We start from the raw sequence: 24,498 nt of genomic DNA on the forward strand, positions 1-24,498 counted from the left end.
CCATAAGTTAGGAGTCTTGGTACAAGTGTCAAAAGCAAGACTTGAAGCCCTTGCTCCGACCTCGCAGGGCTACTTTTCCGCAAAAGCAGCAAGATGAAAGGTGGGGGGGGGGAGCCAGCGCCAGGGGAAGTTTTCGCTCTGCACCCAACCTCCCGCCTCCCATCCTCCAGCGCTTTAAAGCTTCTCCGGATGAACGCAATCTCGGTTCCCCTACCCAGTCCAGACTCCAGCCGCCCTCCTGCTCCCGCTCCCCGTGCAGGAGATCCTCCTGCGTTGCAGGAATCCCTCTGTTTGTCTTTAGGGCGCCGCCGCCGCCGCCCTCTCCGCCGACGGACACGGGCTCTCCGCCTGGCGAGCAGGAGAGGCGTCCTGGAGGGGATCCCGGCGGACTGAGCTCCAGCTCGGCCTCCCCCGGCATTCCGATACAAGGCGCTGCCCGTCCGCCCGCCCGCCTGCCTTCCTCCTTCGCTCTCTCTTTCTCCCCGGGGATGCGCCCCCCCCCCACCGCCGCATCTCCCCCAGAAGCGCTCACCTTCCTGGGCAGGGGCCCCCGCCAACTTCGCCCCGCTCCCCGGCGCCGGAACGCCAAACTTTCGCTTTTCTGTTCCTTTCCCCCTCCGCCCCCGAACTTTTTTCTCGCTCTTAGGGCTGCGGATGCTGCATCACTGCCGCCGGGGGAAGGGAAGGCTTTGGGGCGATCTTCGGGGGCGGGGGGGGGAGCCTTCAATGGGGCGCCCTCCCCGGCCCGCAATGGTGGCGAGGTGGAGCAGCAGCAGCCGCCGCCGCCGCCACAGTTGCCGGCGCCCGCCGGGCAGGGCAAAGGGGAAGCGGGGAGGAGCACGCGGGAGAGGACCGGCCCGGGGAGGGGAGGGGGGTCGGGGGGGGGGAGGAGAGAGAGAGAGACGGGCTCGGGAATGTCGCGAGACGGGAAAAGTTTCCTGGCCCCTCCCTGGGAGGTGGGCAGTTCTTAAAAGGGCAACGCGCCCTGCGCGCTTGGAGAGCCGGGGTGGAAGATGGAGGATGGAGAAGAGCGCTTCCTCCGAGGCGATCCAAGCGGCGGGCGCAGTGCGATGCGCGCAAGCGGGGCAGGCGACCCAAAGGGAGAGGGTCTGCATGCGCCCCCTCGGAGAAGGACGAGGAGGAGGTTCAAGGTGCCACATAAGCTGAGCGAACACACCCCTGGGCGCGCTGGGGGGAATGGCAGCAGGGAAAACACATTCCCACAAGGCGCCACAGACAATAAAACATTTTTTAATTTTTTATTTTACTATTGCTGTTGCTCTTTCTGGATCACCCTTCTTGCAGAAACCCTAGGGTGGTGGGTAGATAATATATATAAAACCCCTAAGACAGGGGATCAGCAACCTTTTTCAGCGGGGGGCCGGTCCACTGCCCCTCAGACCTTGTGGGGGGCCGGACTATATTTTGGAAAAAAAGTATGAACGAATTCCTATGCCCCACAAATAACCCAGATAGGCATTTTAAATAAAAGCACACATTCTACTCATGTAAAAACGCTGATTCCCGGACTGTCTGCGGGCCGCATTTAGAAGGCGATTGGCCCCCAGGCCTTAGTTTGGGCACCCCTGCCCTAAGAGATCAGAACATGAACGATCTTAAAACATCATAAGGCGGGCTGGGGAAACCCAGACGGATGGGCGGCGTAATAATAATAACATTATGATTGTTATTGAGCAAAAAAATAAGCGCCTAGAATGCCATCGTATTATGCTTGACCTTTCCGAAGAACTGGCCCACTTGCTGATTTACGTACAACAGACAAACACCGCTGTTGTTATTCCGATTTCTTGCCCGCCCTTCACCCAACATTGTAAGAAGGCATCCCATACTAAAACAGAATTTCAGTAAAAATAGGCAGGGTGATATTCTGTATGTGTTATGATGCAAGACGTGAGCTAGAGGCGGAGAAACCCTGTTGTTGGTGAGTTCGTTGGCTCAAGGAAGAGAGTGCTTGTGGGTGGTGTTGTCCCCGCACAGCTCCTGAGCATGTCTAATCCTTGTTGCATTTGGCTCTTGCTGCATCTTCTTGGCTGTTTCCAGCACCACCTCTTTTGAGCTGAGCATCTATTACATGTCTTGACCTAGGGTTGCTCTTCTGCGCCCTCATCCCCTCTCCATCTCTCTGTCTACCGTAAATTAACTCACTTATTATTTCAAATGCATAATTTATACCTAAAAATACTAGGGTTTTTTTTATTAAATAAAAGCAAAACACACATAGGCCTCTTCCTTAGAACCCTGATTCTCCTCTTGTTCCTTTGCAAGATAAAAATAAATCAACAACAAAATCTATTCTTCCTCCCTCTTTCTCTCTCTCTATATATATCACCAATGGCGCATCTTTGTGCCTGCAAAGTTGGGACGTGGGTAGAAGGATAAGGACATTCATAAGGAAACGTGGATAATGGTTACCCCCCCCCCATTATCCACATGTTTTAACCTCCCACGCCTATTGTAAATTTTATGGCAGTGTGAACTGTATAAATATGCAAGGCAAGGGTTTTTTTGTTTTTTGTTTTTAACAAAGGTTCATTTCCCCCCTTTGACTGCCACACAGCCTTTATTCCAGGCAACACTGCCAAAGAGAACTGCCAAAACCAGAGGAGTGGAGGGCGGGGTGAGATCCTGCCCTAACTCAGCCCACTACTGGAGAAAGCACAGCGAAGTCAAGATTAGCTCTGCTAGATCAGGCCAAAGGAGGCCCATCTAGTCATCATAGAATCATCATAGAGTTGGAGGGGACCCTGAGGGTCATCCAGTCCAACCCCCCACAATGCAGGAATGTGCAGCTGTCCCCTTACAGGGATCGAACCTGCAACCTTGGCGTTATCAGGTCCAAGGATCCTTGGGGTAGGTGGACTCCTCTTTCTACATCTTTCCAGTTGGAGAACTGTCTTATTTATTCCTGCAAATCAAGCAATTCCTAATCTACAAGAGGACCTCTCCTCTTACTCCTCGACTGCTAAGCTTAACTCAGGAGCCTTTGGTGCGGCACTTTGTCAAAAAAGCTTGTGAGTGACCTTTATCTATATGCTTTTTCGGGAAGAGCCTCCACAAGGAAGGCAGGTCTGTGCTGCTGCGTTAATCTGCCTAGGGCTCCATCTGCTGGAATCCATTTGCACTGCTAAGTGAGGGAGAAAGAAAGGCGGGTGCCAAATGTGAGCACCCTGAGCTTTTCAAAGGAACAAGTGTCACTGTCTACTCCTGTGTAAACCTGTTTACTGCGTTCTCACATGGGAAAGTCGACTACCACTACTATATCACTGATTTATACCAGGGCCTAACAGGCCAGGAGGCAGCGATGGCCACCAACTTGGATGATTGTAAAATATTATTGGGCAAATAAATGGCTAACAGGGCCAGCCCACCTGTTAGGCAAGGTGAAGCGACTGCCTCGGGCAACAGGATTCACAGGAGCAGCAGATCCCAGTGTAAGCCTTCATTCCAGCCTTTTTCCTGATGTAGATCTTCACTCATCTCTTATTTCCTAGCAGGGAGGGGGCGCCATTTTGTGGTTCGCCTAAGAGGCCAAAATGTCTTGGGCCGGCCCTGGCTATCAATGGCCACACTGGCCACAATGGCTGTGTTCTTAGAATAACAGGACCATAGAGCCGAAAGGGGCCGTGAAGGTCATCCAGCCCAACCCCCTGCGATGCAGGAATCTCAGCTAAAGCATCCCGGACAGGTGGCCATCACCGCCAAGGAAGAAGAATCCACCACCTTCCGAGGGAACCCGTTGCACTGCTGAATGGCTTTTACGGTCAGAAATTTCTTCCTGATATTGAGCTGCAATCTCCTTTCTTGTCACTTGAAGCCATGGGTTCGAGTCCTCCCCTCCAGAGCAGGAGAAAGCAAGTTTGCTCCCTCTTCCATGTGATAACCCTTGAGATACCTGAAGATGGCTATCATATCTCCTCTCAGTCTCCTCTTTTCCATGCTAAACGTTCCCAACTCCTTCGACCGTTCCTCATAAGGCTTGGTTTCTAGACCCTTGGTGCTCTTGGTCAAACCTGCTTTGCACACCTTCCAGCTTGTCAACACCCTTCATAAATTGTGGCGCCCAGAACTGGACACAGGATTCTAGGTGGATCTATGACTCATCCCTCTGTGAATTAAAGAAATGGTGGGCTCTCCTTTGGCCAGAGGAGGCCTCTTGTTCTTTCTCCGCTGCCCTTGGCTACAACAATCCGCACACAAAGTGGAAACCGGTTGCTGGCTGAGGCTTGTGAGGGAAGGTTTTCTGGAGGGGAAAACAAACAAACAGTGCAGGAATCAAATCCCAGGTAATGGCTATGGCCCTTGGCGGGAGGAAACAGTATGGCAGGAAACGCTCCTGTGCATTTCCTCCCGGAGGTAGCCACCAGGAAACAGATGGACAGGAGTTGGCACCCGCCGTGTCAGCTGGAAAATGCCATTCATGGTGGGTGCAGGCTTTGCACTCAGATGCCAAGTCCTAGGATTGTATAATTGTAGAGCTAGAAGGGTCATCTAGGTTCATCTAGTCCAACCCCCTGAAATGCAAACTGTGTGGGGGATCTTGCCACTCTGGGGGGGAAACACTCCACATTTCCTAAGCATCTTTGTACAAGAGCTTATTGGAGAGCCAGTGTGGTATAATGGTGCATTGGTGAGGGTGTTGGACTACTAGGACCTGGGAGGCCAGAGTTTGGATCCTCCTCACTCGGCCATGAAGTGTGACCTTCGGCCGGTCCTCATCTCTCAGCCTCACCTACCTCGCAGGGTTGTTGTGAGGACCAAACGGGCAGGGGAGGTCTCCCTCAAAGAATTCTGGGGGTTGTAGTTCCATCCTCATGGAGCTACTGTTCCCAGTAACCTTTGACAGACTACAGTTCCCAGAATTCTCTGAGGGGCAGGGAACGTGGTACGAATGTGCTCAAGCCCCAAATAGGCCTACAAAACAAAAACTCTTCTCCATTTCCGAAATCGCTTCAGTCTAGGAAACTAGCCATACATAATCTGAGTAATTACTTCTTCCGTTTGCCTGACCAGCAGCAATCTTGTTAGTCCCTCGTTTTCTCTTACATATCCGAGGAGAATAACGGCCCCCATTGTTTTCCTCATCCTCTCTGTGGTGGCCTCTGTTTCCCTCACTTTTGCCTACATACAATATTTGAGAACAAGCTGCCCCTTCCCTACTGTTTGGTAAATGTTGCCCCATAGCCTTTCCCCCTAACAATTTGGCCGCCACACACCCTTGTTCTTTGTTTCTCCTCCTTCCGCTCCGGCCATTGTTTCCCCCTCTTCCTTTCCACAGCCTCCCTTTCCTTCACTTTCTCCCCACCTTCCTCTACCCCCACAACCCAAAATGTCCCCCCTCCACTTATAATTACAGCGCAGCTCGCACTGCCCTGCCTACCCAAGCTGTTCCTTCGGTCTGTTCTGAGGGAAAATATGGGGAATATTTGGCTGAGGAGGAGCTAGCCAAGGAGAGGGGCAAAAAGAGATCCACCCCCCCCCCAAAGACATGCCCCACTTTCCCCCTTGAACCATGTTTTTTCCGTCATCCCCACATCCTTTAATTTCCTTATCTTTACCGCTTAAGTCCCTCGTGTTTCCCCCAAAAGCTGCCCTGTGGCAGGTTGCCTTGCTTTCTATCCCTTCCCACAGCCAATATCCAGCACCTTTCATTTTTCCCGCCTTTTCCCGCCTCCCTCTTTTGAGCAGCCTGAGGGAAATCTGTGAGGGAAATTGGGCCAACACAAAATGGAGTAACCTTTGTACCTTTGGCATACTTGAGAGACACTCGCCAAAAAAAATATGTTTATCTATCTATCTATCTATCTATCTATCATCTATCTATCTATCTTTCTATGGGGTGAATGGCCATCCTGTCAGACATTATTAGCATGAGGAGAAATAACATGAAGAGACCGTAATGCAGTATTTTTTTGGATAGGAAGCTGCTTCCATGAAGAAAATATTTGCCTTTAGTGATTTGTCACAGTGAGGGTGAGGTGAGGGGTACAAAAAGGTTATTTGCCTTGGGCAAAGGTAACAGGCAAGAAAATAAAGCAGGATTTTTTTTTTAAAAAAAAGTCTTTGCTTAAAAAAAATGGTGGTGGTGGTCATTTTGTGAGGCGTCATATGGCTGCCATAGATGGGTGTTTATTGGGGTTACGTTCAATAATTTTACTGAAGTATCACCAAAGGGGAACGGGGCATATTTTATACATTGGGACCCACAGGTCTTCTGCCTATTAATAGTTCAGATTTAACATGCTTTAAATCCTCACAGGAGGAAGGTAGTAGCTATGGTTTTGTTTAGTTTTTTTAAAAAAATCTCATTTATTATTTTTTCACAAAGAAAAAATAGCTTTACAAATTTTAACATAAACCATAAGTTACTTTGTCGTTTGACTTCCTGTCCTCCCCTTCCAATGTTTTCGCCTATACTATAAAATACATTCAATTTAACCTATTTATCTTAATAATTCACATATTTCAAGTCCTGCTCATGTTTTCATCTTGCTATAATAGTTATTTAAATAGTCTAAAAAAGGTTTCTGGTCCTCAAGGATTATTATTTTTTTGTCATTTTGGTCTCTCATCTTTGCTGTTACATCTTTCTAGTTCCACATACTCCATCATTTTCAAAAGCCAATTTTCCTTTGTTGGAGCCTCTCCTTCTTTCCATCCTTGGGAATACAATATCCATGCTGTTGTCATTGTGTACAGGGTAGTAGCTATGTTATTTGGGTCGCAAAAACCATTTTATTCTGTGAACTGCCCTGAGACCCCCAGGTATAGGGTGGTATATAAATTCAATTAATACTTGTTGTTTCGTCGTTTAGTCGTGTCCGACTCTTCGTGATCCGTAGCTGTCAACCCTCCCTGCTGTTTCCCAATGCTATAATAAGGGAATTTCCTGCAAAAAAGGGAAAGGTTGACAGCTATGGCCAGAGCATGCCAGGCCCTCTTGTTTTCCACTGCCTCCCGCAGTTTGGTCAGACTCATCTTGGTAGCTTCGATAACACTGTCCAGCCATCTTGTCCTCTGTCATCCCCTTCTCCTTGTGCCCTCCATCTCTCCCAACATCAGGGTCCTTTCCATCTCCTCAAAATCATTTCTCCTGCATATTCCCCATCTTACCTTAATAGCGCATGGTAATTTATCAGTAATAGCTAAATCCCCCACCTCTTTATACCATTCTTCCATTTTATATTCCCCTTGCCCCTTCCACTTCCTAGCTGTAATAACTCGTGCAGCCGTCAATAAATTTGTGAGCAAGTCCTTTCTAGCCTGTGAACCTTCCACCCCATCGTAAATCGATAGCAATGCTACCTCTGGACTTTCGGTCCGCTTTAACCCAGTGGTTTCTGCGCTATCTCCTTAAACACCCTTTGCCAAAAGAAATTGTACATATTTGCACCCCCACCACATGTGAACATAACTCCTGGACAGGCCACATTCCTCTGAGCCCCGGTTACTGGGAACTGCAAGTGGCTCTTGTGCTCAGGTGCTGTTTGGGGTATCTGCTTGGCCGTTGTGAGAAAAGGGTGCTGGACCAAATGAATTTTTTGGCCTCATCCTGCAGCCAAGCTCTTATTGTGTTGTACACCAAGGAATAGCCCTGTATACGGTGAAAATTATAGAGGAATGAAGTGCCGGTTTTGTGTGTTCAGTGTGTGACCCACAGATGGTTGCTATTCCTTCCAGGATAACACTGACAAGAGGACAGAAATTGTCATTGTGAGTCAGACGTAGGAGAACGGAAGAGCGGATCCTCAAGGATTGAAACCAGCCGGTTGCGCTATGGAAGGAGAGAGCAGCACTTCTTTCATGCCCTTTGTTAAGTAGGTTTCTTCCGTTTGCCACAGAGATACGTACATTTAAAAAAAAGAAACGAAAAGGGAGAAGAGATGTGTTGTGTGCGATGCGTCTTCTGCTCTTTGACAAATTGACATTCAAGTGGTGCACATTGTTAAACTATGGAACTTGCTGCCTCAGGAGGCAGCGACGGGCACCAACTTGGATGTCTTTAAAAAAGGATTGGACAAATCCATAGAGGAGGAGAGGAAGAATTGATCTTGTGCTCAGATCCTGCTTGCAGTTTTCCCACAAAGTGCACCCTGCTAGCCACTGTGAGAACAGGATGCTGGACTAGATGAGCCATTGGCCTGATCCAGCTAAAGACAGGGTCACAGATTGGTTTGGGTACTTTCCCACAATTGGAGGCAGCTCTTGGTAAGATGAAAATCCCCAAATACTGTTGTCAGCAGTGGTCTCCAAGGATACAGAACCCTCATTGATATTACTAAAGCTCTTTAAATTCATTACATTGCTCTTGGTCTCGTGTTACTGTATTTTTGGGTTCTCGTCAGAGTTGTAACACAGGGGTTCCCTTTTGACTTGTGGTGATGGGATTAGGCTTTCCTTGGCCAACAGTCAGCTCAGCAATTGTCACCTCTGGGCACTTCCTGGAGTCCTTTTTTCAAGGGCAAAATAGTGTTGGAATGGAGGAAACTGGCAAAGGAGTTGATTTTATATGATTTTTAAAGCTAGGTAACTTGCCTGAGCTGTCAAGTCTAAAGGATACATTCAGGCATAATATCTGTAACATTTAACAACTTTAAAGAGTTGTCCCGTTCCCCCGCCGTAATTTCCGTAACAACAGGTATTAGATGCTAACAAGGCCTCATGCTGCAGCATCCTGCACCAACTGCAGCTTCTGGATTGAGCACTTTGCTGCAGTCCAGTCTTGAAGCAATCAACACATGATCTGCGTCAAGGCTTCCCCAGCCCAGAGGGAGGGCAACCCCATGAGTGTAGGCTGGGCTGACTCACTGCTGCGAATGACCGGGCAAGGCAAGAGTTAGATAATGAAGTTAGGACTGCAAGAGGGAGAAGTTAGCCTTTTAAAACTTTATCCAGTGAGGTCATCGCACCAGATCTGCAGGAAGTCCTGCTGCTGCCTCTTTATTTAGCAGGGTGTGGAAGTGATAAAACAGCAATTTGGGAAAGTGTAAATAAGAAGCCGCAGGCAAAAGTTACCAGCAGGTGGCAGAGAGAAACTGAATTGGGAGATGTGGAGGTATTTACAGGAATCAGAATAATCCTCAATAACTCCTGCTTTTCTCCTGGAGGCTAAGAATAGCCTCTCATTTTGTATAAAGGTTGCTGTTGTGTTTTTGAGATGCTGGAAAAATCTGTGAAATGTCTTGCTCTCTGAAATGGTTTCCTTACTGAGGATTTTTCAATTCAGCGTTACTTCTGCACAGCCTTGAGATCTGCAGTCTGTGTGTTACATACATCAGATGGTGTAGAAATGTAGAATAATTTGGCTTAAAAGCGAGGGGGGTGGGGTGTTAAACAGCGTCAGAAGAACAGCCTAACAACCTTGAGAAGAGGAAGCTGGGTGCAAGACACAAGGGCTGCAACAGAGGGACAAAGGAAGGAAGGAAGAAGGGAAGGGAAGGGAAGGGAGGCATGGAATACCAAGCTTCTTTTAAAAAGAAAAGGAAAATCCATTGCTTGTGAAGGGGACTTTTTCAGTGATGTATTACTCAGTGGAGGCTGGTCTCCTAGGGCAAATGGGGCACCAGCCACCATGGTGTACCTCAGAACCAGGAGTACTAGCTTGGCACCATGACCGTGGGTACCTGGGGCCATGCGTGCCATGCAGCATGCATGGCCCTGAAATTTGTGGGTGCCCAGTCCCTTCATGGGGAGTTTTGTGGGTGCTCGGGTACCCAGGGCGCCAGAGAGTTGGCACCTATGCTCAGAACATATCAGATGGGGTGCTGCTGCCTCAGTGATGGTCTAGGGCTGTGGTTCTCTTTTCTTCTTCTCCTTCTCTGGGCCACACTTTCAGAATAAACATTTGCTTGTCCCACACCAATTTTTTTTTTATTGATAAGAAATACAGTGGGAAACAAAGAGAAACAACTCCTAGCAGTGCTTGAGTTATAGCTTACAACACAACTGTGGGACAACCAGGAAGTATAAGACAATGCAGCTATGTAACAACATGAATCATTCCCAAAAAATAATTATAAACAAGCCTCTTACATATCTACCTTAAGTATATGTGCAAACCCAAGGAGAGGTAACGGCTTGCTTGCAGTATCACTTGGAGCTCTTGCTTTTGTTTTGAAAAGGTATCTATCCATATTCTGTAAATAAATGGATAAAAATTGGCTACTATACTACACTGAAATGTTGAAATGTTTCTGTGATAGTCCTTGAATCTTCCTGCTACACTTTCCATCTTTTCCTGCCACACCAGGGTGGTGCAACACACCCTTTGAGAACCACTGGTCTAGGGCAGCAGTTGCCAAAGTGGGTGGTACTGCCCCCTAGGGGGGATTCCCTAGGGGGTGCTAGGAAGCTATTGGGCTTTGAAAACTTGGTTTCACTGGATCAAGTTCATCCAATAGTTTTAACTGGATTTTGACCGTTAAAGGTTAATGGTACCCCTGACCATTAGGTCCAGTCGCGAACAACTCTGGGGTTGCGGCGCTCATCTCGCTCTATAAGCCAAGGGAGCTGGCATTTGTCCTCAGATAGCTTCTGGGTCATGTGGCCAGCATGACTAAGTCACTTCTGGCGAACCAAAGCAGCGCATGGATGGGCAAGCCCTAGGCCCTGTGGTTTAGACCACAGCGCCACCCGCGTCCCACGGATTTTGACTTAATTGTGCAATTAATCATTGCTGTTTTCAATTCCATTGTGTTACTACCTTCCTTGGTGGGTTGTGCAAACTGCTCTTCTGCTTTTTATAGGGTCTGGCACACAGTGGGTGAGTTTATGGAACCAGGGAGGCGTTGGCCCAAAAAGGTTTAGGAACCACTGGTCTAGGAGGAGGCTTCTCCTATATCTCTCTGAAGCCCTGAAGCCGTTTGATCATGAACTATTTCAGTGTCTGTGGGCAAATAGTTTCAGTTTCTATTTTTTTTTAATCAACACCCAGTGCTGTAATAAAAAAGAGGTTGGGTAAGTAGCAATTAAAGAAGCAGCTTCCAAATAAACCCACATAAATTAAATATTAATTTGTTAACTTCAGAGAGTGCTGGGGGCAAGTAGGAAATTGGCAAGGCATGAGACAATGAGATACGGCCCATCCTCTGAGGAATAAATATGTTCCAAAGTCTTCCTTGTATATACCGGTATTTCTAAGATCTGCTGGGCTGGAACACTCCTTGCATTTAGTTGTTAACTCTTAACAAGCCGCTAGGCTAGTACATACAAAGGTTGTGAGGATGCCTGGAAAATATATATGATCTGCATATACTTGGTTATCTCATCATCCTGCATTAGCTGTACCTGAAAGGTGAGCTGATATTTTCCGAAAGGGACTTTGCGTTTTCTGCCCCTGCAATGCCAACACAGCCTTTCTCAAGTTCCTTTTACAGTAATGATATGCCCCTATGCATCTCTGCAGAAAAGCATGCAGATTTGGGGGGGTTCCCATCAAAGTCATAACTCAGTGAAATCTAAACGCAGCAAACAGGTAAGTTGTTGGAATCCATGCTTTGAATTGCCAAGGAAATGTTTGTGCTGGTCTCTGCTTATGTGTGATATAATCTGCTCTTTCTCCTTTTTCAAGACAGTCCAAGATGGTCAGCAGATACCAACACGAAGCAGAAGCAGAGGCTGCCGGCTCCGACTGTTCAGATAGCAACATTTGGGATGGTCTCAGCCAACAACCAAGGTAACACACACAGTACTGTGCATAATGGTCCAAAATACAGACATAATCCTTTCAGGAGAGCTTTTTTTAAAAAAAACTAATTCCCCTCCATCGGCCCCCCACCGCTGGTCCATAACTCAATACAAAATAAGGATGTTGTTTATGTCAGCATATCATTGCACTTTGGGCTACCCCCCCCAACATTCAGCTACTTCAGTCATCAAGGAGAGCAGAGGAATTTGCAAAGCACATGCAAATGCCTTTGCAAATTCTGATCCGTTTGCCAGGGCAGCCACTGAGCTGCAATATTGAAGCAGCAATAGTCTGAAAAAGCCAGCCAGGATTTAATAGTGCTGTTAGGTGCTACTCCAATCTCTGAGCGGCGATAGACTCCAGGGGTTGCTGCACTTACTCAGGTTTCAGTTTCCTTGGAATGAAGGCCATCAGAGACTGTCTTTAGGATATACGGTTTTATTGACACATATATACAACCTAAACATAAGATGTAGGGGCCCACAGCATCAACACTCAGGTTTTTGGTCCTTATTGGCATGAATATATGTTTGGAGACATGTGAGCATTGGCTGCTGGAGTGAGTTGGGCAAGAATCTTCAAGGGCCGAGGAAGCTAGGCTTTATTTATTTGTTTGTTCAAATTATGCCCCACTCTTCCTCCCAAAGGAACCCAGGGCAAAATATAAGTGAAAAATTTGTGTTCTGCATAGTTCCTTGACCACCACTGTGGTTAGCAGGAGCCAAGCACATAGTGAAAAATAAACCAATTATACAAATGTACCTATTCAGAACAGTCAGCTTCTGTTTAGTGAGATTTGGATTCTGTGCACATAGCGTAACCCCATTCCTGTGCTTGTTGACTGCCAAGGAGTTGCAGCCCCCAAGTTATGAATGTGATATATAAGAGGTATTTTGAAGTAAAAGCCAGTGGTACTTAGTTGCCCATTTATCTTTCAGCTCCTGCTGGATGGAAGAATATCACGAGGCACCGTCCCTGCTGGTAAGTTTTCATGGATGGCAAGATGAGGAGGCTTCCTTTGAAATCATTTGCTTCTCCCCAGCGGAACTAATGCCCCATGTAAAAATAGGAAAATGCAAATAGAGTTTGCCCTGATTAGTGAGCTCAGCTGTGTGTGTGTGTGTGTGTACTTCCCTTTGCAAACCTCATTTGCTCTGTGGAACCTGAAACCTTTCCAGCCGGAGTGTGTGCACTGCAGAAAAGATGGAAGGTAATTTTACGTGGAGCATTCCAGACACACTGAGCAATCCTACACGCAAATTATGCTGGGGGTGGAGAGGCGCACACAGCCATAACCCACCAAAAGGGGCTGTGCCAGTGACGATGCCCCCTTTCCACAATGTGCTCAAGCTCCTGTGCCTGTTCTGGAGACAGGCACGGGAACTTGCCCCCCTCCCACAGTAAGCAGTGACAGCCACCAACCTGGGTGGCTTTAAAAGAGGATGAGACATATTCATGGAGCAAGAGAGGGCTATGGATGGCTACTCTAGCTACGATGGTTGTGTTTTACCCCCCCAGTCGGAGGCAGCGATGCTTCCGGATACCAGTCGCTGGAAACTGTGAACAGGCAAGAGTTGCTCTTGTGCTCAAATCCTGCTTGCAGGTTTCCCACAGGCATATAGGTAGCCATTATGGGAACAGGATGCTGGACTAAATGGGCACTCTCTGGCCTGATCTAGCAGGGTTTTCTCATGCTCTTATGTTGGATTGGAAAAGGTGGACCAAGCATAAAGTTCCCTATTTTTCCCTTCCAGTTTAGAAGGGAAGGCTGGGGCTGGCAAGGGAATTGGGTGTTTTGCCCTCACCGTCTGATAGGCCGCTGGTGACGTCCTCTTGCTTCTTGTTGTGAGCCAGTTCCTGACAGTGATGTCACTTGTCCCACCTTAGAGAGTACAGATTCTCCTCACCCCCTGCTCTTTTCGATGAGGCTGGGTAAGAGGCTCCTTCACCACAGTCTGCCTCTCCGCTCCGAAACCTGTTCCCTCTTATATTCATCTTGCAAACAACATTCCTGGCTGCCCCCACAGTTACAGGAATAACACAAAAATGATACGTATGGCAATTTCTCATGTTTTGGGTATGTGACAGCAGCACTGCCGTCTCTCAAACCTTTTTCTTCCTTCTTTTTAAACAGCTTGATTGCTTTGCAATTCTAATTCAAATCATGGTAGCTCCCCCCCAAAAAAACCTATTCTCATTGAAGGGGTGGGACATTCCTGGAAGCCTTTTGAACTTCCAATTTCCTGGGGGGGGGGAGTAGGAAGCAATCACTCCTGAGAACAAAAGCCCCAGGACAAAGCACATTTTCAGTGCCACAGTTCCCTCTCCTTGCCATTTTCTGCCCTTCACTAGCTGTGGCTAAGTACATATGGGCAATAAGAACAGGTTTCTTGGATTGCCACTCCCCACCACCCCTTAAATAAACTTTCTCTTGGAGAGAAGTAGGTGAATATTGTTTTTAAAAAATAAAAAACCTGAACAACAAACAAACAAACAAATAAATAAATAAACACTGTCATAAATATTTATTGAGATGTATTTATTGGAGCTTGGGTCTTTCTCCTCACTTATGCTCCTTTGGATTAATTATCTTCTGACATGCACGGCTGTATCTTCAAGTGTTATGATTTCTCCACACTTAGCTCACTGGCAGTTGCTAATTAGGGATGCTCTTGCCTGAGTGAAACTGAGCTCATGAGGTCGAGGGCTGGCAAGTTAGCTGGTGCAGGGAGAACCCCCCTCCCTCCACACACCCCGGAAACTTGTTTCTAAATGACGCGCTGGGGTCTCACACCAGAGAACAAAACCATGGCACAAACAGTCTGTGTCCTCAATATATATTGATTGATTGCCTGAGGGTTTTAAGGGGCAGATTCCTCGAGGTGAGCCTCTGGGGAAAGTCCTCCCAGGAAGTTTTTGCTTTGGGGGACAGTTCCCTCCTAGCTCTCCTCTTTCCCATTCAGAAGGGAATGTAAACTCGCTTCCTCCCCGCTCCCTTTCCTCGGGCTCCTTAGCACCACGCTGGCTTCTCCTTGCCCAATGGGCTAGCGCTAGCCCATCTGAGGGCAATCCAGAACTGCCTCTGAAAGGCCCAGTTGGAGGGGGCTGATTGAGGCCTCCTGAAAGGAGCAGCCATGTGGCAACTGTACAGAAGGGGGCGAACTCCGTCAGTCCCCCGCAGAGTGCAACAGCATTCACCCACTCATGTTGCCCAGCAACGGGCATTCTCTGAGGCAGACTGTTCTGATATTGGAGGTGGTACACGTGACTCGTCAACTTGATCACCTTATCCTTCACAAATCTCTCACACATCCCTTTCCACGTTCATGGCCGTTACTACATCTCGCAGCAGCAAGTTCCATAGTTTAACTTTCTCTGGTGCAGGACACGTCATGGTCTTTCTGGGGTCGTTTGTCCACCTTTGGGCCCCACCCTACACTCAGCTCTCACCTAGAAGCTGTCAGCAGGCAACAGCGGCCACACCCTGCAAACGGCTTTGACTGGCCGGCTAAACCAGGTGAGGGTAGCCAGTGGGTCTCAAACCCTCGATGAATTAGGGCAGCAGTGGGTCCAACGGTCAAGAAGGCTGTGCTGTAGAGGGAAGTGAAGGGCAGGTGGGGCTTGTCCGTCTGGGAAGGGAAAACTCTGACCCTAAAGCTCCACTGCCTCAGGGGAAATTTTCAGGAGAAGAAAAAGCTGAGGAGTAAGCCTGACACAAATCCAGAGTGGAGTCCCTAAGATGGTTGGATGGAGTCTTGTACGCCTCCTTCTAGCAACTCCTTCAGCCCAGTGTCTTGCTCTGCTTTCCTCTGGACCACATCAGTGAGGCCGGCCGAGAGGGAGGTCTTGTCATCTGGGCAGCCAAGGACCTCCAGACACACTGCCCAGACTTGTGCCCTGGGCTGTTCACTTCAGTGCTGCTGATGCAACAGTTTGACTTCACCCCTGGAGGCGAACTGCATTGTCTCTCCAGGACAACAACAACAATTGAGAAGAAGCTGTTGCTTTAGTCTGTTCTGAATCTGCCAACATTCAGCTTCACTGGAGGTCCCTATGGGGCTCTTGCATTACGAGAGAGGGAAATTAACTGCTCTCTGTTCACTTCCTATACACACCAAGCATAGCTGTATACACCTCTGCCATATCCTGCCTTACTCACCATATTGACATACTGAAAAGTCACTGAATGTTGCAACCTTCCCTGAAAAAGAGAGCTACTCCATTCCCTTGATCAGCTTGGTTGCCTATTTCTGAACCTTTCCCAGCTCCACAGTATCATTTTGAGGTGAGATTACTAGAACTGCCACTTGATTAAATAAATTCTACTTTGTTAATCAGCCAGGTAGTCATTGACTGATCATTAATCAACTGATTTAAATCTGCACAAATGTGCATGTGCGAAAAACAATGTCTTCCGATATAAATAAAGCATACTTATCTTTCTTGTAAAATGATGCACCCAGCCACCTGCAGTTTTCATAAGTACTTGGAATAAAAATAACAAAAATCTGCTGAACAATTAATTAAAAGCAGCATCTTAGCTGATGGGAATGATTTTCATTGATTAGCGTGACTAATTGGCTAATCAGTGCAAACTTATTTTAGAGAAATCAAGTATCAGTTGTAGGTGCAATAAATTTTCAAGAAAGAAAGATGCTTGTGAAAACCCTTTGTTCTCTGAAGTATTAATCTGCCCAGTTGCCACTGAAGATGCACATTCCAGCTTTGGCCATTTCTGCCTCTGCGATCGTCATCATCACCAGTACCACAAAATAGTAATGTCATTTAATGAACCAGTGCCAAATTCTTGCTTTCTCTATCCCTTCAGACATCTGGCTGTGTAGTACAAAGGCCTGCTGAGGCTGAAAGAGACCCTTTGCCGTGGCAGATTATTTCAACCACACAGAAACTCCCACCGCCCAAGGAGCTGTGCCGGAAGAAGAGAAAGGAGACAAAACGAAAAAGACTTGAAAATGTCAGAGCCTTGTCTGTTTGCTATCATCTGGAGGAGCTGAGGCGGCGGCAAAGCAGCATGGACGAGTAAGGAAACAGACCTTTTGTCATGAATGGGAAGTTCACTTCCGACACCCCAGTCACCTGCTAGGGGTGGGAATCACGTGGTAGCTCAGCATGGTTGTATGAGGCCCCTTGGGGTCCCAGGGCCCTTCCAGACAAACTGTTTATTGATAATTCATCCTGATTTGTTCACACAGAGGGATTTGACGAGTTTGGCTATTCAGTCATAGAAATGTAGAGTTGGAAGAGACCCCAGTGATTGTCTATTCCACCCCCCTGCAATGCAAAGAATTCCTGACATTTGGCCATCCAACCTCTGTTTAGAAATCTCTGATGAGGGAGAGCCTGCTAGCTTCTGAGGGAGTCAGTTCCGTTGTTGAACAGCTCTTGCCACCAGAAAATTCTTCCTCAGGTTTAGTCGGAATCACCTTTCTTGTCATTTGAATCCATTGTTTCCTACCCTCTGGAAAACAAACTTACTGCTTCTTCAATGCGATAGCCCATCAGATATTAGATATTCAGATATTCATATCCTCTCATGGTCTTCTCTTCTCCAGGCTAAACATCCCCAACTCCCTCAACCATTTTTCACAAGGTTTAGTTTCCAGACTGGGCCGTCCTCCTCTGCACACATTTTCTTTGCCAGTGTTGTGTCAAAGGGAGCATTATCCCACAATTTCCATTGCATTTCCGCATCATTTTCCTTATAGCAAAAAGTCTGCTCTTTAGAGGAAGTGGGTTTGTTGCACAAGCACACCGAAACAACCACAATGGCACAACCTGAATTTGCCAGCATGGGATTGAATCACACCCCAAAGTAGTGAAAGCCTGGCAGCGCCTTCTCTGTTGTACTCTCGCTTTAAGTCTGGACCGCAGAGAAGTAGAGAACACACCTCTGGGAATCACACAATCAGACTTGGGAAGGGCCACAGCTGCACTACAAAACCTGTGCAGGGTTCGTTGGCACCTGTCTGTCTCGGGAGACAATGGAGGACTGCACCTTGGCAGGTGAAGTCAAACTTTAGGAAAGTTACTGTGCCAAGAGACTGATAAAGGAGAGACATGTTTTGTTGCAGCTGGGGCAGAGGAAGGCGTGCAGTGGTTCAAATGCAGATGCACCCTGGCATTCATTCTCTCTGCTCCAAATCTCTTCTCCCTCCAATCCTGTATCTTGTGTGGTTAGACAGCATTTCCCATCAAGCAGTGCTTCAGCTCTGCTTCATGCAGATACCACTGTATTTAAGAACACAGCAGTCCCTCGGGACTAGGAAAGGGAGAGCACACAGGCTCAAAAACCTAAATTATTTTAACAATGGCAGCGTTTGGACATCTGAAGCTGCCTTATACTGTTGGGCCATTGTTCCACTTTGCCCACTGCTGTTTGCTCTCTGACTAGCAGCAGGCAAATATCCAGCACCTCCCGGCAGCATCTTTAAAGGTAAAGGGACCCCTGACCATTAGGTCCAGTCGTGGACGACTCTGGGGTTGCGGCGCTCATCTCACTTTACTGGGCGAGGGAGCCGTCGTACAGTTTCCGGGTCATGTGGCCAGCATGACTAAACCACTTCTGGCGAACCAGAGCAGCGCACAGAAATGCTGTTTACCTTCCCACCGGAGCGGTACCTATTTATCTACTTGCACTTTGACATGCTTTCCAACTGCTAGGTGGGCAGGAGCTGGGACCGAACAATGGGAGCTCATCCCGTCACAGGGATTCAAACCACCAACCTTCTGATCGGCAAGCCCTAGACTCTGTGGTTTAACCCACAGTGCCACCCGCGTCCCTGGCAGCATCTTTAGCAGACCTTTTTATCAGAAAGCCTTCAGTCCTCAAGAGCTGATTGCAAGACTTTCTGCATGCATAGGTCCGAGGGTGGTTGGTTGGGTGAAGTTCGCCTTTCTGATGCTTGCCATTTTTAAAATGATCTACAGAGAGATGCGCTTGTGTGGTACCGTAAGGATGGGAAGCACTCAGCTCCTAAAGTTTAAAAAAACAGAACTTTACACACAGTGTGGTTATAGAAAGAGGAACTGTGTTGCTTGTCCCTAGCTATGTCTGGGCTCTGACCAGTAAGAATCACTATGGTTATTGTATATTATCTATGTATTTCATCTTGTATTTGTAAGCAACCCTGGAAGCTTCATTGCAGGGTGGCATATAAATATTTTATGTCAAATTCCTGTGAAACCAGCATACACTGTATTCCCGATGGCAGTGGCAACACCAAGATGGGGTGCAAACTGCATTTTCCCAGGAGCAAAGTATTTCATGTTGAATGCTTGGAATATGTTTTCCTGTAACAGAAGTACTCCCTTGAGGAAACTTGCCTGGATCCCGTGCAGCAGCTGAGTAATAATAACTGAGGGAATGATTGCACACAAAGATAAATATGCAATCTGGAAAAGCCTTAAATGTCAGCATTCCAGCCTTTGCAGATAGATACCTGTTTTCTGTTTTAAAGGCTGAAAAAGGCTAAATGGGGTGGGCTTGTCCCTCAGCCACCCTCCGAAGGAGCAGGAGGAACTGCTGACTCACCCACAAAAGTAACGTGCCATGATGATCATGATGATGAAGAAGACCCCCTGAGCCCCTTGAGCATGCTGAAGCCAGCTTTCCAGCTCTATGAAGAGCATCCAGTCTTCAGCGAATGCAGCAAGGCGCAGGTAAGCTAGAATTACGAGGCCACAAAAACCAAGGGTGCAAGATGGAGCACTCAAGCAGGGCACAGAGCACAGCCAGTGATGGGCGTGGCTGGCGAGAGGAGGCATGGCCTGGGGAGGGGCATGGCATAGGGAGAGCCCCAAGGACCAGATGGAAAGGCTGGAGTGGGGGTGGGGGCATTCAACTTCCCTGTCCCTGAGTTAGAGCCTGAAGGGATACTAGAGCAAAGTTAACAAGTAGAGAAATTCCTTTCATGGATGGGCAGAGAGATTCCTGCTCCTGGGTGGGGAAGGTAGCCTTCGTTCTGCCATGCTTTTAGGTGAATTAAAAGGCATGTGGGTGTTTAGAGACATCCAGAGTTGCATTGTGGTTGAGCCAGTATGGTGCAGTGGTTAGAGGTACCTGACTAGGACCTGGGAGACCAGGGTTCAAATCTCCACTCGGCCTCGAAGCTCACTGGGTGACTCTGGGTCAGTCCCTGCCTTTCAGCCTAACCTACCTCACAGGGTTGTTGCTGTGGGGATTAAATGAGGTGGTGGAGAACCATGTACGCTGCCACCTTGAGCTCCTTGGAGAAAAAGGTGGGGTGTAAATGCAATAAGTAAAATAAATAAACTGAGAGAGAGGGCTGCAGAATCCGTGGGTGGTTTCAGGTAGCCATCATTCCCCTGCTAGGACTTGTTGTCGCTTTCACTTGCCAGGTGATGGGAATTAATCTTAGCATCTTCCAATGAGTGGTGCTTGCTGAGTTTAAAGTTCATTGAATTCCCTTATTCAGCCAAGTTTCCCCTGTGTATCACTGCAAGAAGCCAGTAATTTCATTTCCTGCTGTGAAGTAGAAGAGAAAGAGAAGAGGTGTGGAAAACTTACCTAGCTGTGGCGTTTTAATTAAAAAGAGGAGTTGTTGGTTTGCAACTACTTTCTGCCATTCTAGAAGAACATCTGCTGAATCAGACCCAAAGGTGCATCTAGCCCAGAATCCTGACCCCACAGTGGCCAGCCAGGTGCCTCTGGGAAGCCCACAAGCAGGAGATGCAGGCTACAGCCCCTCTCCTGGGTCCCTCCCCACAACCACATCAACTTGTATTAGTGACTGACAGCTGTGATGGCTGCGCAGCAAGATTTTGTCCAAGCCCCTTTCAGTGCCACCATTGCATCTCATGGCAACAGATTCCATACACTTGCTCTTCATTCTGTGCAAAGTAATACTTTTATTTTGCCTGTCTTCAACCTACTTCCAGTCCACTCCACTGAGCGATGGAGGAGAGGACCGTCAATGGCTACTAGCCATGATGGCTCTGCTCTGCTCTGCCTCCGCAGTCAATGCTTCTCAACAGCAGTTGCTGGAAACCCCAAGGAGGAGTGAAAGGGCTCTTGTGATTGGGTCCTGCTGGCTGGCTTCCCACAGGGGCACCTGGTTGGCCTCTGTGAGGACAGGATGCTGGACTAGATGGGCCGCTGGCCTGATCCAGCAGGGCTCTTCTTATGATGAGGCAGGCGCAGAAACCCGCCCGAGTAACAGCTAGCTTCCATTACAGCTCCTTTATCCGGAGTGGAACCCTACCTTGAGAGAGCAGCTGAGGATCCCTCAAGAAAGCCCTGTGATCTCCTACACGATGGCTACACAGGACAGGTTCCCAGCCTCAGTAGGCTGCCTCTACAGGGGATTCAAACTGCAGTCGGAGGAATGACCCTGATGGCATATGTAGCCTGTGTGTGTGTGTGTGTGTGTGTGTGTGTGAAGGAAAACCTTTCTCAAAGCACTAATAGCCTGCGTGGGCGGGCAGGAGATGGCAGGCTGCTGTTGCTGATCCATGCATACTGAATTTAACAGGCAGGAATTAGGAAATGAGATGGAGAAAGTGAGGGGGTATATATCTCGAAAAGACCTGCCCTGTTTGACTCCTACCCATAGCAACTCCCCCCTGTTCTTTGGAAGTTTATTTTATTTTAGCAACAATTCTGTGACCTTATTTGCTTCACACACACACACACACACACACACACACATATGTCTAGAGGGAGTTTGCTCTCAGCAAATGTTCCACTGTAGGCTGGGGCGGGGGAATAAAGAGGGGGAGCCACTGCCATGGGAGACTTCAGGAGTGTTTCCATAGTAATGCAGCAGAAGAAGTGGAGAGGAGGCCTTGCTTGGATCCAGCTTGGCATCCTCCCTCCCTCCCCATATAGCGTAGGTGTGTGGTGTGCTGTGCCGTGTTTATTTGGAATGAAAACCCCACCAGGCAGCTTCCACTAGTCTGGAATCTTTTCCCCCTATCACCTGCAGCTCTCAGGTCTGGTAAAAGACATTACCATTCTGGGACGCTGGAATTCATACAAAGTACCTGGCTGATCTGAGGGGCTCTTTCCTTCCCACACACCTCTTCCTCAATTAGGCAACTTCTTGCTTGGCCTTTCAGCAGGAGCCATCTGTCCCCCGTCCCCCTCGTCTCCTGTATCCATTGAGAAGGATAACTTAAATTGTGCCCCTCTTTTTCTTACAAAAGAGCCAGGGTTCTTGGTTATGCTTTTTCTGCTTTGACAAGATCTGTCTAGGGGAGGTCACTGCAGTGGTTGCTGCATCTTCCCATTCCAGCAAATGTGATGCCAAAGGGGTCCCTCTCTGGTGCCTCACTTCTCTCACATCACTTCCTCCTCACCTCCAACGTGAATTATAAATGCTTCTGAGACTGACCAAGTCTTTGTTGCAAAGTGTCTAGCATGCCACACTGCAGACCAAACCGGTGGTGGTGGAGGACGAGGACGAGGGAGGGAGCCTTGTTTCCCAGGTTCCCCTTTTGATGATCCAGAGCAAAAGAGATAGAAGTTTAATTGAATTTTTGCTTGTTCTGCATGAGGGTAAATTGTATGTTTGGGGCCAAATTGATTCCAAGAAGCTCACGATAAAGGGCTTAGAACTGCTTCACAGCCACCTCAAAAGCCAGCCTGAGTTGATAAACAGCATTCTGCAATCATTTGTAATAATATGGAATGTCGAGTCCAAACACTCCAACCATGCCCCAAAGCGCTGTATCTTCAGTGGTTTGGGATGGAATTTAAAACACTGAAAATGTTTTAGGTGGGGGGGGGACCCTATAACCACAATTACCACCAGGCTTTTAAATGAATGGCTGCAATGTTTCTGAAATGCAGGGGATCTCTTTATAGGATATTTCAAATTTTAGCTTTTGCATGAGGCCATTCACAGGTGCTTTCACTGCATACAAACTCTTGCAATCTCAGAAAGGGTACTGCGATCCACAGACCGGGCAACAATATATTGCTAAAAAAATTGTTTTTAACCAAAACTCCCAAACCTGAACTATTTTATGGCAGCCAGTAGCTCTAGAGCTCAAAGCTTTTCAAACTGCTCAGTGATAACAGTTAATACATGGGTAGTATAGCCATGCTAGGACATAAAAAAACACAACCCCAAACTGCAGTATTCAGCTGCATCTCTTGTGTTGCATTAATGCAAGTTATTGTTGAAATACCATTAATGTGAAAGGAAATGCTGTGCCGTTACATTTAAAAGTTAGAGCGTTTCAGTTGTTTTAACTTTCTATTAAAGGCACAGTGTGACCAGACCGTGGTTGTCATTGTTGTAACTGGTTTACTCTGTATTGTTACTATGACTGGGAATATAGGCTAAAGCTTTCCTGTGCTTTGATAAGGACTTGAGTAGAGCCCTGCTTGAACCATTTAGTCCAGACTTTGTCAACCCTCACAGTGTTTTTTTCTGCCTACAACTCCCTTCAGCCCCAGGGAGTTGTAGGCCAAAACACAGTGAGGGCACCAGGATGAGGAACATCCAACATCCTGTCTTCCAGTAGCCATCTAGGTGACCCCTAAGAAGCTTACAGCAGCCCTCCCATTAACTTCTCCCCAGCCAGTGTCTGCTATTCAAAGACTCAGCTCCTGAAGATGGATCCATTTTCTTTCTTTCATACATACATACATACATACATAAAGGTAAAGGTACCCCTGACTGTGGGGTTGCGGTGCTCATCTCGCTTTATAGGCCAAGGGAGCCGACGTTTGTCCGCAGACAGTTTTTCCGGGTCATGTGGACAGCATGACTAAGAAGAAGAAGAAGAGTTTGGATTTGATATCCCGCTTTATCACTACCCGAAGGAGTCTCAAAGCGGCTAACATTCTCCTTTCCCTTCCTCTCCCACAACAAACACTCTGTGAGCTGAGTGGGGCTGAGAGACTTCAGAGAAGTGTGACTGGCCCCAAGGTCACCCAGCAGCTGCATGTGGAGGAGCGGAGCCGCGAACCCGGTTCCCCAGATTACGAGTCTACCGCTCTTAACCACTACACCACACTGGCTCTTTATACAAATATACAAATGGCGAACCAGAGCAGCGCACGAAAACGCAGTTTCCTTCCTGCCGGAGCAGTACCTATTTATCTACTTGCACTTTGACGTGCTTGCAAACTGCTAGGTGGGCAGGAGCTGGGACCGAGCAACAGGAGCTCACCCCGTCGCGGGTATTCGAACTGCCAACCTTCTGATCGGCAAGCCCTAGGCTCTGTGGTTTAGACCACAGCGCCACCCGCATCCCTACATACATACATATACATACACACCCCACCCATCCAGCCAGGTTTCCCCAGCCAATCTGGGCGGCCATCATTTCAATGATACAGTGGAAAACCTACCATCCATTGATTTATCAATTCAGCCATTGCCACAACTTGTGGTGTTGATTCCCTGCAGTGTGTTCAGTTAAGCTACCGTATTTCTTTTGTTTATCCTAAATCTTACTGCCCATCAAATGAACTGGGTGAGTCTTGAGTCCTGGTGTTAGTGAGAGAGAGAAATCATCTCTTAACACTCGGACTCACAGTCACCCAATTAATTCAGGGAGAGTGAGAAACGAGTCTTCATGATGGGAGGGCGAATCAAGACTCTGGGCCCTTCCTGTTCATTAAGCATGCATCCAGATTTTCAGGGAAATTAGACGACCTGGGAGCTATTTAATGAGCATTCCCTCTGGCTTTTTTTGTGGGGAGGCCAGATGACGGTGTGCCAAAGATAATGCACTTCCCCGTCATCACTTTCCTTGCCGCAAAAAGCCCAATTTGGGGCGGGGGAAGAGGCTTATTGCAC

At 47.7% G+C, this 24,498-nt stretch overlaps 2 protein-coding genes across 2 annotated transcripts in view; one reads left to right on the top strand and one right to left on the bottom strand.

Annotated features, from left to right (window-relative positions):
• KIF1C (kinesin family member 1C) overlaps positions 1-829 on the bottom strand; it is a 41,768-nt gene extending 40,939 nt beyond the window's left edge. The window contains exon 1 of the mRNA XM_033168882.1: positions 533-829. The gene's annotated coding sequence lies outside the window, so the exon portion shown is untranslated. The remainder of the gene's footprint in view (positions 1-532) is intronic.
• Positions 830-7,710: 6,881 nt separating this feature from the next.
• INCA1 (inhibitor of CDK, cyclin A1 interacting protein 1) lies at positions 7,711-22,946 on the top strand. Its single transcript, XM_033170739.1, has 6 exons — positions 7,711-7,835; positions 11,588-11,692; positions 12,643-12,685; positions 16,533-16,744; positions 19,183-19,384; positions 20,921-22,946. The coding sequence occupies exons 1-6, from the start codon at positions 7,795-7,797 to the stop codon at positions 21,071-21,073; spliced, it is 756 nt and encodes a 251-aa protein (XP_033026630.1). The 5' UTR covers positions 7,711-7,794; the 3' UTR covers positions 21,074-22,946.
• Positions 22,947-24,498: the final 1,552 nt, after the last annotated feature.

Source organism: Lacerta agilis, chromosome 14, assembly GCF_009819535.1.
Source record: "Lacerta agilis isolate rLacAgi1 chromosome 14, rLacAgi1.pri, whole genome shotgun sequence".
Taxonomy (NCBI): Eukaryota; Metazoa; Chordata; class Lepidosauria; order Squamata; family Lacertidae; genus Lacerta; species Lacerta agilis.

Bases quoted from the DNA above. Each gene is read 5' to 3' on its own strand.
- INCA1 (XM_033170739.1), top strand. From the start codon at position 7,795: ATGGAAGGAGAGAGCAGCACTTCTTTCATGCCCTTTGTTAA. The intron at 11,693-12,642 runs GTAACACACACA...TTTATCTTTCAG, and splicing joins GGTCTCAGCCAACAACCAAG to CTCCTGCTGGATGGAAGAAT. The intron at 12,686-16,532 runs GTAAGTTTTCAT...CTATCCCTTCAG, and splicing joins ACGAGGCACCGTCCCTGCTG to ACATCTGGCTGTGTAGTACA.